This window comes from Cyanistes caeruleus, chromosome 32, assembly GCF_971803275.1.
Source record: "Cyanistes caeruleus chromosome 32, bCyaCae1.hap1.1, whole genome shotgun sequence".
NCBI lineage: Eukaryota > Metazoa > Chordata > Aves > Passeriformes > Paridae > Cyanistes > Cyanistes caeruleus.
In genome coordinates this window covers 272,690-285,432 of record NC_141733.1, presented here as the reverse complement: position 1 = coordinate 285,432, position 12,743 = coordinate 272,690, and the positions used below count along the sequence as shown (strand labels likewise).

General features: G+C 45.7%; 1 protein-coding gene across 1 annotated transcript; it reads right to left on the bottom strand.

Annotated features, from left to right (window-relative positions):
- Window positions 1–1,545: 1,545 nt before the first annotated feature.
- HOXC10 (homeobox C10) lies at window positions 1,546–6,805 on the bottom strand. Its single transcript, XM_086870440.1, has 2 exons — window positions 6,157–6,805; window positions 1,546–1,823 (listed from the first exon to the last, which is right to left on the bottom strand). Exons 1-2 carry the CDS (start codon window positions 6,803–6,805, stop codon window positions 1,546–1,548), a joined length of 927 nt encoding a protein of 308 aa, XP_086726566.1.
- Between the last annotated feature and the right edge of the window lie 5,938 nt (window positions 6,806–12,743).

The following is a 12,743-nucleotide window of genomic DNA, read 5'->3' as shown; positions in this document are numbered from 1 at the left end:
TCACAGACACTGATACCAAACCCTTTTATTTATATTTATAATTTTTTTTTTGTCGCTTTTTTCACCGTTTTTATTATACAATAGGCAGGCTACGCTAGGATTTTTGGGGAAAAAAAACCCAAAAAAAAAAAAATAATAACTTTGGGATGCATTTATTCCCTCCTAAACATAAAAACCACACCTGGGGGAAAAGTCCTTCTGCTTTGTGCTGCGCGGAAATAACTTAAATATTCGGTCAGGGCGGGATTTTGGGGTTTTTTTTGCGTTTTTAGCCACCGTCTCCACCTTTTATTTCCCCTCCGAGGAAGCGCGGGGGGCGCAAAAATCCCCTCAGAGCGCAAAAACCACTCCAGGTCCCTTTTTTTGTTTTATTTTCCGACCTTTTCGGCGTTTTTTCGGTTTTTGCGGGCGCGCGGGGATAAAAATAAAAGCGGTCAGGCCCTGAAGATAAAATAATAAACTAATAAAATAATGAAATAAAATTAAAAAATAATAAAATAAAATACTAGAATAAAATAAGAGAATAAAATAAGAGAATAAAATAAGAGAATAAAATAAGAGAATAAAATAATAGAATAAAATAAGAGAATAAAATAATGATGGGAGAAAACGGTGGAAGAAAACGATGAAAGAGGAAATGGTGAAACAAAATAATAAAGGGAATGGGTGAAATAAAATTTAAAGGAAAAAAACAAGGAAAAATTAGATACAGGGTAATAAAGCGGTGAAATGAAATGAAAAATAAAACGGGGAATAAAATAAAAGGAAAATAAAAAATAAAATGGGAAAGGAGATAGAGCAGAATGATAAAATGAAATGAAATATGAAAGAGAAATGAAAGAAAAATGAAAGAAAAATGAAAAAAAAATGAAAGAGAAATGAAATAAAAAATGAAATAAAAAATGAAATAAAAAATGAAGTAAATAATAAAGTAAAAAATGAAAGAAAAATTAATTAAAAATAAAATAAAAATTAAGTAAAAATGAAATATATAATAAAGGAAAAATGAAAGAAAACAATGAAAGAAAAAAATGAAAGAAATGGAAGAATAAATGAAATAAAAAATGGAATAAATGAAAGAAAAAATGAAAGAAATGAAAGAAAAAAATGAAAGAAGAAATGAAATAAAAAATGGAAGAAATGAAATAAAAAATGGAAGAAATGAAATAAAAAATGGAAGAAATGAAATAAAAAATGGAAGAAATGAAATAAAAAATGAAAGAAGAAATGAAAGAAGAAATGAAAGAAGAAATGAAAGAAAAAATAAAATAAAAATAAAATTAAAAATAAAATTAAGAATAAAATTAAAAATAAAATAAAAAATAAAATAAAAATAAAATAAAAAATAAAGAAAAATGATAAAACACACCAATAAAACAAAGCAATAAACCAAAATAATAAAACAAAACGATAAAATAAAACAACAAAATAAAACGCTGGGCTAAACCAACCAACTAAAACAACAAAAAATACAATAAACCAGGGATTAAACAGCAAAAAAACCCCAAAAAAACGCCAGGAAAAGGGGGGAGACGCCGTGCGCGCTCAGCTGAAGCTGAAGTTGGAGGTGAGTTCGCGGATCCGGTTCTCCCGGTTCATCTTCTTGAGCTTCATGCGGCGGTTCTGGAACCAGATCTTGACCTGGCGGTCGGTGAGGGCGATGCTGCGGCTGATCTCCAGGCGGCGCTCGCGGGTCAGGTACATGTTGAACAGAAACTCCTTCTCCAGCTCCAGCGTCTGGTGCTTGGTGTAGGGACAGCGCTTCTTCCTCCCGGAGCGAGCGCTCAGCCACGTCCCGCCCGCGCCCTCGGCCTTGGGCTGCTCTGCCAAAACAACCGCCCGAACCCCGAATTGGCAAAAATCGGGGCTTTTGGAACCCCAAATTGGCTAAAATCGGGGCTTTTGGAACCAGATTCGGGTTCAAAATGGGCTTTTGGAACCCCAAATTGGGAGAAATCGGGGCTTTTGGAACCCCAAATCGGCTAAAATCGGGGTTTTCTGCAGAGAAATCAGCGCTCAGCCACGTCCCGCCCGCGCCCTCGGCCTTGGGCTGCTCTGCCAAAACAACCGCCCGAACCCCGAATTGGCAAAAATCGGGGCTTTTGGAACCCCAAATTGGCTGAAATCGGGGCTTTTGGAACCCCAAATTGGCAAAAATCGGGGCTTTTGGAACCCGAATTTGGGAGAAATGGGGCTTTGGAACCCCAAATTGGCTAAAATCGGGGCTTTTGGAACCAGATTCGGGTTCAAAATGGGCTTTTGGCACCCGAAATTGGGTAAAATCGGGGCTTTTGGAACCAGATTCTGGTTAAAAATGGGCTTTTGTAACCCGAAATTGGCTAAAATTGGGGGTTTTTGAACCCGAAATTGGCCAAAATCGGGGTTTTCTGCAGAGAAATCAACCTTCAGACACTTCCCCCCTCCCTCGCCCTCAGCCTTGGCCTCCTCTGCCAAAAACAACAGCCCGGTCAGACCGGGCCGGTCCCGAGCCAAAATCGGGGTGAAAAGGGGGTTCGGAACCCAAAAGTGGGTAAAATCGGGGCTTTTGGAACCCAAAATTGGGTAAAATCGGGGGTCGGAACCCAAATCGGGTTAAATGAGGGGTTTCTGCACCAAAATCCTCCTAAATCAGGATTTTTCCGCACCAAAATCCTCCCAAGTCCAGCTTTTTCCCTACCGAAATTGGTTTAAATGCGGTTTTTCCGCACCCAAATCCGTTTAATTATCTTATTTAATTATCTTAATTATATATTAATTTTTTCTGCACCAAAATCGGGTTAAATGGGGATTTTTCCGCACCAAAATCCGCCTAAATGCGGTTTTTTTCCTCACCGAAATGGGGTTGAATAAGGGTTTGTCCGCACGAGAATCGGGTCAAAATAAAGATTTATTCGGCACGAAAATGGATTTTAAATAGTTTTGGGGTTTTTCCGGCCCAAAATCGGGTTTAAATAAAGGTTTAACCGGGTCGAAATGGGGTTTGGAAAATGGAGTTTTCAGGCTTGAGAATGGGGTTGAAATAAAGGTTTATTCGGCACAAAAATCGGGTTTTAATAACGGGGTTTTCGGCCCAAAAATGGGGTTAAAATGGAGCTTTTGTTCAGCACAAAAATCGGGTTAAAATAAAGGTTTATTCGTCACGAAAATCGCTTTTAAATAATGGGGTTTTCGGCACGAAATGGGATTAAAGGAAATGTTTTCTCGGCCCCAAAACAGGGTTTAAATAAAGGTTTCTCCAGCCTGAAAATGGGGTTAAAATAAAGAATTTTTCCGCCCAAAAATGGGGTTTAAATGGAGGCGCTGCGGGATTTTGGAGCCGGAGGTGCTGGGGTTAAAAAAAGATGCGAGGCTGGGTTGGGGTGATGGGGTTGGGGAGATAAATCGGATTTTGGGGGGATAAATCGGATTTTGGGGGGATAAATCGGATTTTTGGGGAGATAAATCAGATTTTGGGAGATAAATCAGATTTGGGGGGGATAAATTTGGTTTTGGGGGGAGAAATCGGATTTTTGGGGAGATAAATCGGATTTTGGGAGATAAATCGGGGTTTCGATGAGAAGAATGGAGTTTGAAGGAGAAAAATCGGGGTTTTGGGGGAAAGAATTGAGTTTGGAGGAGATAAATCAGTGATTGGGGAGGGAAATGGGGTTTTTGGGGAGAAGCATCGAATTTGGAGGAGGTTTGGGGGGACGGAAATCAAGATTTCGGGGGAAAGAATCGAGTTTGGAGGAGATAAATTGGGGTTTGGGGAGAGAAATGTGGGTTTCGGGGAGAGAAATGTGGGTTTTGGGGAGAGAAATGTGGGTTTTAGGGAGAGAAATGTGGGTTTTGGGGAGAGAAATGTGGGTTTTGAGGGGAAGAGTCGAGTTTGGAGGGGATAAATCGAGGATTGGGGAGGGAAATGGGGATTTTTGGGGGGAAAAAAAGGGTTTTTTTGGGGGAAGAATCGAGTTTGGAGGAGATAACCCGGGGTTTGGGGACATAAATCGGGGTTTGGGGAAGGAAATAAAAGGGATTTCATTTAATAAATTCTAAATAAATCCGAAGGCGCCTCCACCGCAAAGGTCGCGGGGTGAAGATCTCCTGCCTCCCCCACGGCAATTAAACTCCGCTAATTAAAAGTTCCCCGCGGTCAGGGGTGGATTTTGGGGTTCCCCGCAGCCCTGGGGGCTCCCCCGGCTCACCCCAAACCCCGGAGCCTTTCTGGGCGCTGCCGGGGGAGAATTTGGGGTGGAATAAATCCATTTTCGGGGATTTTCCCTGAGCGGCGGGGGCAGGAATTGGGGGAATTGGGAGGAATTTCGGGCGAGGCGCCCGCGGTTCGCACGCCCCTAAATAAACAGCGGCGGATCCTTGAATTTGGTCATGAGGAGGAAAAATCCGGGCGGGATCCGAGCCTCAATCCCGGGGAAAACCCGAGAGAATCGCAGCAAATCCTGGGGCCCGCCTTTGGGGCAATTCCGGGAAAATTCGGGGTCGGCCCCAGAACCCCCTCCCAAACGCTGAAATTCCGCCAGAAAATGAGTTTTTCATTAAAAAACCACCGAAATTTGGGCTCGACAGGAACGAAAAGCGCACCTTGGAGAGGTTTCCAGGAGCGCAAAACACCCGAATCCGCCCCAAATCGCCTCCAACCCAAATTTCACCGACAACGACCCCAAAAAAATCTCCAAAATCCGCTCAGCCCCAAATCCAACTCCCGAGCCCATGAAACCCTTTTTATTTATTTCCATTTCCATTCTTTCCGCCCGCAGCGCAGATCCAGCCCAAAATAACCTTTTTTTGGTTTTTTTTTTCCCCACCAAAACCTCTCCCGGCGCGGGCGCTTTGGGGCAGATTCGCCGCGTTTTGATAACCTTGACTTTGCTTTTTTCCCCTTTGTTTTGGTTTGGGTTTTTTTATCCCCCGCAGGGTTTTTTTGGGGGGGTGGAATCGCAGCTCAACCCTCAGATTAAAACAAAAATAAATCTTTTTCCCCAAACCAAAACCGGGAATTATTCAACAAAATAAAGAGGGGGGAAAAAAAAGAGAATTTCTGATTTTTGCTCCCCACCAAGGCCGGTTTTGGTGGAGAGGTTTTGTTGGGGCCGGGATTTTTTGGGGGTGTCCACGGAGCCGGAATTTTGGGATGTTTTAATCCCCCCAGCACAGGCTAAGCCAGGCTTAGATCCGAGCGGGATTTCCCTGAGCGTTTTTGGGGTTTTTTTCCCCCAGAAAATCCAACCCCGTCATTCCCGCTGCCCGAATCCGCCTCTGGATTTACCCGCTCCGGGGTTAAAAGGGGGATAAACCCCGAATATCCCAAATTTTCAGGCTCTGCAGCGAGAATCCAACAGCTTTCCGTGCGAGCCGAGCCTCGGGGAAATCCCAAACCCAAAACATCTGCTCGGCACAACTGGAACATTTTTTTTGCCTCCGCAAGCGAGACCTCGATCCGGCAGGAACAAAACAAATTAAAGTTAAATGGAAAAAAGCTTTTTCCTCTCCCGGAGCCTCTTCCCAGCCCTGGAAGGAGCCGCAATTCCCGCCCGGAGCTGCGGATTCCGCTCCGCGCCTTTGCATTTCCATTATTTCCATTATTTCCATTATTTCCATTATTTCCATTATTTTCATGATTTCCATGATTTTCATTATTTTCATTTGAATACATTTCTCATTTCTTTTTTTTTTTTTTTTCTCTATTTTTTTTCTTTGGTTTTGGTTTGGTTTTGACCCCGAGCCAAGGCCAGAGGAAACCAATTCCCGCCCCGCGCGCTGAAACCAAGAATCCCCCTCAAAAAAAAAAAAGGGGGCGAAAATCGGGGTTCGCCCCTCGGGGAAACCACAACGAGCGCCCCCCCCAGAGCCCCCCCGAGCCCGGAGCCCCCCAAATCTCCGCGATTCCCAAGCGAACTCTCCACAAACTCCCATTTTCCAGCCTTTTTCTGCCTCCAAACTCGGATTTTCCGCCGCGCTCCCCGCGCTCTTTCCTCCCCTCCAGCCCCGACGCGCAAAAACCACATTTTCAATCGCCACCATCGGGGTTTTTTCCCGTCCCGAAGCGATTGTTTCAGCCCCGATTTCCGCGGGGGAAGGCGGCGGAGCCCGGAGCATCCCCCGCTGCAATTTAACCTCTCCAGCCCCGGAGCGGAGGGACCCGGGCGGATCCTCGCCTACCTTTGGCCTCGCTGTCCGAGTTGTCCGTGCTGCCGGTGTCGGTGCTTTTACCCAGCTCCTTCTCCGCCTCGCCCGCGCTCGATTTCGTTTTTTCCCGTTTGATTTCCCCCGGCGGCGGCTGCGGCCGCTCCGCGCCGGCGTTTTCGGGGAGATTGGCCCGGAATTGCGGCGAGCCCCGCTCGGGGGGAGGCGGCGGCGCCGCTTCCAGCTGCTCGCTGCGGGCCGGGAACGGCGCCGGGAACTCCTCGGGGCTTTTCTCCAGCGAGGGGAAGCGATAATAACCGGGCACGGGCAGCTCGGGCCCGCAGGGCTCGGGGAACAGCGCGGCCTCGGGCGGCTCCTTGCGCCGCTTCTCCGCCGCGAACAGGCAGCAGCCGCTCTCCTCCTTGACGGCCGGGAAGGAGCAGCTGGGCCGGGCTTGCTCCAGCCGGAACGCGCTCTTGGGCTCGGCCCACGAGTCCAGCTGCGCCAGGTAGGACGGGAAGGAGCCCAGCGAGGCCTCGTCGCGCTTCGGGAGGGCCCCGCAGCCCCGCAGGGCCCCGAAGTCTCCGGGCGGGCCGAAGAGCCCCGGGCCGGACGGGAAATTGTCGCCGCGGCCCAGGGGCTCCATCAGGAAGGCGTTGGGAGCCGCGCTGTTGGGACATGACATTTTCCTCGGGAGCGCTTGGCGGGAGGAATACTCCAGCCAGGGGCTGACATCTTTTTTTTAGCGAGGGGGGGAAGGAGGAGAGAGAGAGAGAGAGAGAGAGAGAGAGAGGGAGAGGGAAGGGGAGAGAGAAAAAAAAAAAAATAAAAAAAAAAAAAATAAAAATGGAGTCCCGTAATTACCCGCGCATCGCTTTTCACCCCCCTCCGCCCCCGCCTTTTTTATTTTCTTTTCTCTTCTTTTTTTTTTTTTTTTATTTTTCCCTTTTTTTTTTTTTTTTTTCTCCTCCTTTTTTCTGTTTTTTTTTTTTTCCCCCTCCATCCTTCACCCCCACGTGATGTTCAGGCCAATGAGGATTGAAAATGGCCTTGATGATTCAGACGGCGGAGACGTCACGGGGGTCAAGTTGTCGCCGCCGGGAGCGGCTCGGTGGAGCAACAGCGACATCTGCCCGCTCCGGGCCGGGACCTTCACGTTGAACAAAGCCCCGAGCCCGCCCCGCTCCCCCGGCCAAAAAAAACCGGGCAAAAAAACTCCATTTCCCAGCCCAAATTCGCCCCCCGGGTGCGTTTTTATTGCGGTGATAAACGGGGGGGGGTGTTAAAAAAATTGTGTCTTTATTTTTATTTCTTTTTATTATTATTATTTTTATTTTTTTTCTTTTTATTTTTTTCTTTTTGTTTTGGTGTTTTGGGGTTTTTTTCCCTTTAGTTCTCTCTCCCGCGCTCCGCTGAAAAAACCCGCTTTTTGTGGCCTTAATTAAGTGGGGTTTAATTATTCCTCCTCTTCCTCTTTCCCCTTCCTCCCTCGGCCGCTCCTTCCTCCTCCTCCTCCTCCTCCCGATCCCGCTCGGGGCTCGGAGCCGCCGCTTTTTGATTTTTTACCCCGAATTTTCGGGCTCTGGAGGGGCCGCGGGCGCTTCGGGAGCCGCGCTCGGTTTTTCCCCTTTTGGAGAAAAAAACGCGGCGGGGGCCGGGACAGAGAAATTTGGGGAATTTCCCCAAAATCTTCCCCCGGCCGCAGCCCTCGGAGCAGCTCGGATTCTCACCCAGAGACAGAAATCCCGGTTTTTGGTTTTCCTCTGTTTTTGTTGCATCTTTTGGGTTTATTTTTAAATTCCGGGTGTTTTTTTTTTAACCCGCGGCTTCGCCTCCCCTTCCCCTGCCCCGCAGCTTTTTTTAATTATCCGCTCTCATTCCCGAACTCTCTGGAATTTGTGGGATAAAACGGAGTCGGGGGGAAGGGGGATAAAAATCCCGGTGGAGAAAGGGGGGAAAAAAGCTGGGATTTGGGCAAAAATGAAGAATTTGGAGGGCGCTGCGCTGGTTCCGCTCCCGCTTTTTCTCCGGGAATTCTCCGCTCCAGCCCAAACCACGAAAAAAAAAATTCAATTTAAAGCGAAACTCTCCGGATTCGGGCGGATTTTAATTTAATTTAATTTTCATTCTTTCCCTTGCATTTTTTAAATTGAATTTCCATTCTTTTCCCTCGGCGAATTGGGCAGTAAAGTTAATTTTTTTTTTTTCCTCCCCGATTTTTTCCTTTCTCCTCTTTTTCCGCAGCGATTCCCATCGAGGGCTCCTCAAATTGGGAATTTTTTGGGGGGAGAATTTTAAATCTCCCAGCGAAAATTTCATGCTCAAAACCGCCGGAATTGGATTTTTTTTTTTCGCCGTCGCCTCCGACTTTATTTCATTTATTTTTCCTAAATCGCGCCGGAATTGGGATCGAGGGGTTTTTTTTGGAATTTGGGGATTGGGACAATGGGGGATAAATGGGGGAAAAAAATGGGAAATGGGGCGGGAATTTCAAGATCATTGTGGGGGAGAAAGAGCCGGGTTCAGAGTCACCTTCAAGGGAAACAGAGAGAAAAACTTCATTAAAAAAAAACCAAAACAAACCAAAATCAACAACAAAAAGCGCGGGAGAACGGGAAAAAAAAGGGGGAAAAATAAAAAAAAAAGTGAAGAAAGGGCAAAGGGTTAAAAAAAAAAAAATAAGAAACGGAGGGAAAGAAAAAAAAGTGAAAAAATCGCGGGGAAAGGGAAAAAAAAAAAAAAAAGCAAAGTGGAACTTGACCGTTTGGGGCGATTTGTGACGGATCAGGGCAAAGCCTGGATTTGAGACATTCCCACGTCTCCAGAGCTCCTTTCCCAAAGATTTTCCCGAGTTTTCCCAAGGATTTCCCGGAGCTGGGGCTGTGAAATCCCCCCCGAGCCCCGAAAACCGAGAAATTCCCGATTTTTCAGGCCCAAAAGCGCCGATCCCAAATCCCGCTTTCCCGGGATTCCGGCGCCGTTTGGTTCCCTCGGAAAGGGGCAGGGAAAAAAATAAAAATGCGATTTTATGGCCTCAATTTGTGGGATCCGCGCAGGATTTTGGGAAGGGCTTTGATAGGAATCGTTGGTTTTTATGGGATCCGGGCAGAATTCCGCCTGGGATTTATCAGCGCGGGATAAAAGTTGAGTGTGGGAGCCGAAATTTCCTCATTTATGGGCGCTGAAACCAAAGCCCAGCGCCGGATTTTCATTTTATTCCGGTTTTTTTTTTTCTCCCCCATCCCATTTAATTTTTTATTTTTTTTAATTAAATAAAATAAATTTTTTAATTTTTTTTCCCCCAGGTTTTATTTTTTAATTTCCTTTTTTCTTTCTTTTTTCCCCATTTTATTGCAATTTTTTTCCTCCTTCCCCCCCACTGGTTTGGTTTTTATTTTGATTTTTTTTCCCCTCGTTTTTAGCAAAATATTGGCGCATTTTTGGGGATTTTCCCCGCTTTGTCTGCCTGGGCATTAAATTCAATTTTTCCCCAATTTTTTCACCCTTTTTCCCGGAGTTTTTCCCGATTTTTTCACCCTCTCGTCCCGGTTTGACGGAAATATAAAAAAAACCGCCCGGAGCCATTGAAATAATTTGAATTTTCTCCTCCATGCAGGAGAAACTCCCACAAAAAAATGAGTGAAAAAATGGGGGGGAAAGTGCTGAAAACCTCATTTTTAATTAAAAATCCGGATTTCCCGGGAATTTTGGGGCGTTTTTTGCCATTTTTGAGCTCCCGGGGTGGAATTTGAAAGGTTTTGAGGCCCCGATCGGCGCCGCGGGGGCCGAGAAGCGACGAATAAATAAAAATAAAATCAAATTATTCCTAAATCAGGAGCCTCGGGATCCCAAATTTAATTTTTTTTTTTTTTTTAGGGGGAAAAATGGAGAGGGAATCGCGGATAAAGACGCGAATAATTAAAAACTCCAATTAAAAACTCATTAATGAGCGAGAGGAATAAAATTCATCAGCCTCAACGGGACCCCCGTGGGGAAAAGGGGAAAAAGAAAAGGAATTCCCTGGAATTTCCCCCAATTCCAGGGAATTCCAGGGAATTCCGGCCTTTCCCAAGCAGGAATTTTTGGGGTAAAAAAGAAAAATCCTGGGAAAAAATGAAATTTTGGGGGTTTTTTTTCCCCCTTTCCTCGCGCCCTTGGAGGTGCGGGACAATTTTGGGGCCAAAAATTTGGGGGAAAAAAGGATTTTTTCCCTTTCCTCACAATTAAAGAGGTTAAGGGACAAATTTTGGGGTCACTTCGGGGGTTTTTCTCCAATAAACCAAATAAAAATTGGGGATTTTTCCTCTCCTCGCCCTCCTGGAGATGCGGGACGATTTTTGGGGCAGTTTTTTTTTTGGGGGTTTTTTTTTTATCCCGCGAACACAAAAACTGGGGATTTTCCCCTCCCGCTGCTCCTTTTGGGTCACTTCAGGACGATTTTGGGCCATTAAAGCCTTAAAAAAAAGAGGATTTTCCCTTCCATGTCCCCCCGGGGCCACATTTGGGGTCACTTCGGGCATTTTTGGTCCAAGAAACCCTAAAAAAAAAGGGAATTTCCAGGGAATTTCTCCTTTCCTCGCCCCCTTGAATATCGAGACCCAATTTTGGGTCACTTCAGGACGATTTTTGGCCGAAAAAAGGAGAATTTGGCTCTTCCCATCCCCCTGGAGCTGGGGACGCGTTTTTGGGGCAGTTTCGGGCGGTTTTTGTCCAATAAACCCTGGGAAAAAAATGGGATTTTCCCTTTCCTCCCCCCCTGGGGCCGAAAAAGGAGGAATTTCCCCCAAAACAGGGCCGGGAGAGGAGATCCCGCCCCTCATCCCAGGAAAATCCCCAATTCCCAAAGAAAAATCCCGGGAATATTTTCCCTCTCCCCCCTTTTTTTAAATTCCCCTCCTCATTTATTTAACCCTGAATTATTTCCCCAGCATCCTCGGTTTGTTTATTTTTTTCCCTGAATTTCCCCGTTTTATTCTCATTTTTTTCACCGCAATCATTAATTTAATTTCCCCCTCCAGGAAGCTTTTGGGTGCCTTTAATAATCCCATTAAACCCGAATTTTCCCCCCTTTTAATTCTGATTTTTCCCCCCTCTCTAGCAAGTTTTTATCGCCTTTAACAACCGCATTAAATCCGCTTTTTTTCCCCAAAAAAATCGCCTTTTTTTACCCCAAATTTCCCCTATTTCACTCGGATTTTTAATGGCAAAAATCCATTTTTTCCCCTCCTTTCTAGGAAGTCGTTCCGCGCCTTTAACGATCACCTTAAATTTGTATTTTTTTTTTAACCCAGCGCCGGAAATAATTCTGATTTATGGCCCGGGGGGGGAAGAACAAAAACAGCGACGCCAAAAAATAAAAAAAAAAAAACAAAAAAAAACCCTCAACGCCTTTTTTTTTTTTTATTTGTTGGCTCAGAAACTGTAAACTCTCAGCACCAGAAATCCATCAAAGTTTACAATCGCTCCTTCCTGCGCCGCCGGGAATCCCAAATCCCGGGAATTACGGAATCATTTTCCAGGGGTTTTATTTCGCCTCCCACCCCGCGCTGATTCCCCCTCAAATCCCCCCCAAAAAAACGGAATTTTGGGGTTTTATTCCCATTTTTAAACCTCGTTTTTGTCTTAAAAAATGAATAAAAATTGGATTTTTTTGTTTTTGGATCAGAGGGAGGTGCAGAAATGCGGGCGGGACCTTTGGGAATGGTTGGGAAATTCCGATTATTTGGGGATTTTATCGCGTTTTGTTGAGCCGGGAGGTGACGGAAAATGCGGCTTTTGGAGTCAAAATCGGGAAAATGATGAAAAATCACAAATTCAAACCAAAAACGAAGGCGAGGAGCGGCCGCTGAAAGGAAAATCTGAGAACAACGAGGTCAGAAACGCGGCTCTGCCTGGGGAATTGGGGAAAAACTCCCAAAATTCCCATTTTTCCCCTCTCTGGCCACAGGAAAATGAATTTTTTCCGCCTCAAAATCCCCGTTTTTTGCACCAACCCCAACCCGAGACGCCAAAAAAACCGCTGGAAAGGGGAAAAAATTCCCCAAAAAATGGAATTTTCACACCTTTAGCGCCTGGTTTAAGGTCGCGCTTTAGCGACCGCAATTTAATGGGAATAAATTGAATTTCGGCCTTTTCCAGGCGAGAAAAGAGAGCGAGAAATCCGATTTGAAGGGGGAAATGGACGTTTTGAAGGGAAAAACTGATATTTTTTGTAGATTTGAAAGGATTAATTGATTTATTAAGATCTGAAGGGGAAAACTGACTTTCCGAAGGGGGAAAACTGAATTTTTTGAAAGGCCCGAATGGGGGAAAATTCACATTTTAAAGGGAAAAATTTGAATTTTCGCTAAGATTCCGAGGGAACAACTCAACCCTTTCAACTTCCAGCGCTCGGATGGAAACTTGGGCTGGAGATATGAAATTTTGGGGGTTTTTTTTTCAGGTTTTGGGTGTTTTTTGGGGATGTTTTGGCGTCCCCGCTGAGGATCCTCGCTCCTTTTGCCGCTCGCAGCCGGTTTCCATCAGGGCCGGGCTCGGGAGCGGCAGCCGCGGGGTTTTGGTGTCAAAACGCGGCCGGGAGGCGCCTCCGGAGGGGGAAAAATTCCGATTTTCCGCCTTTCCCG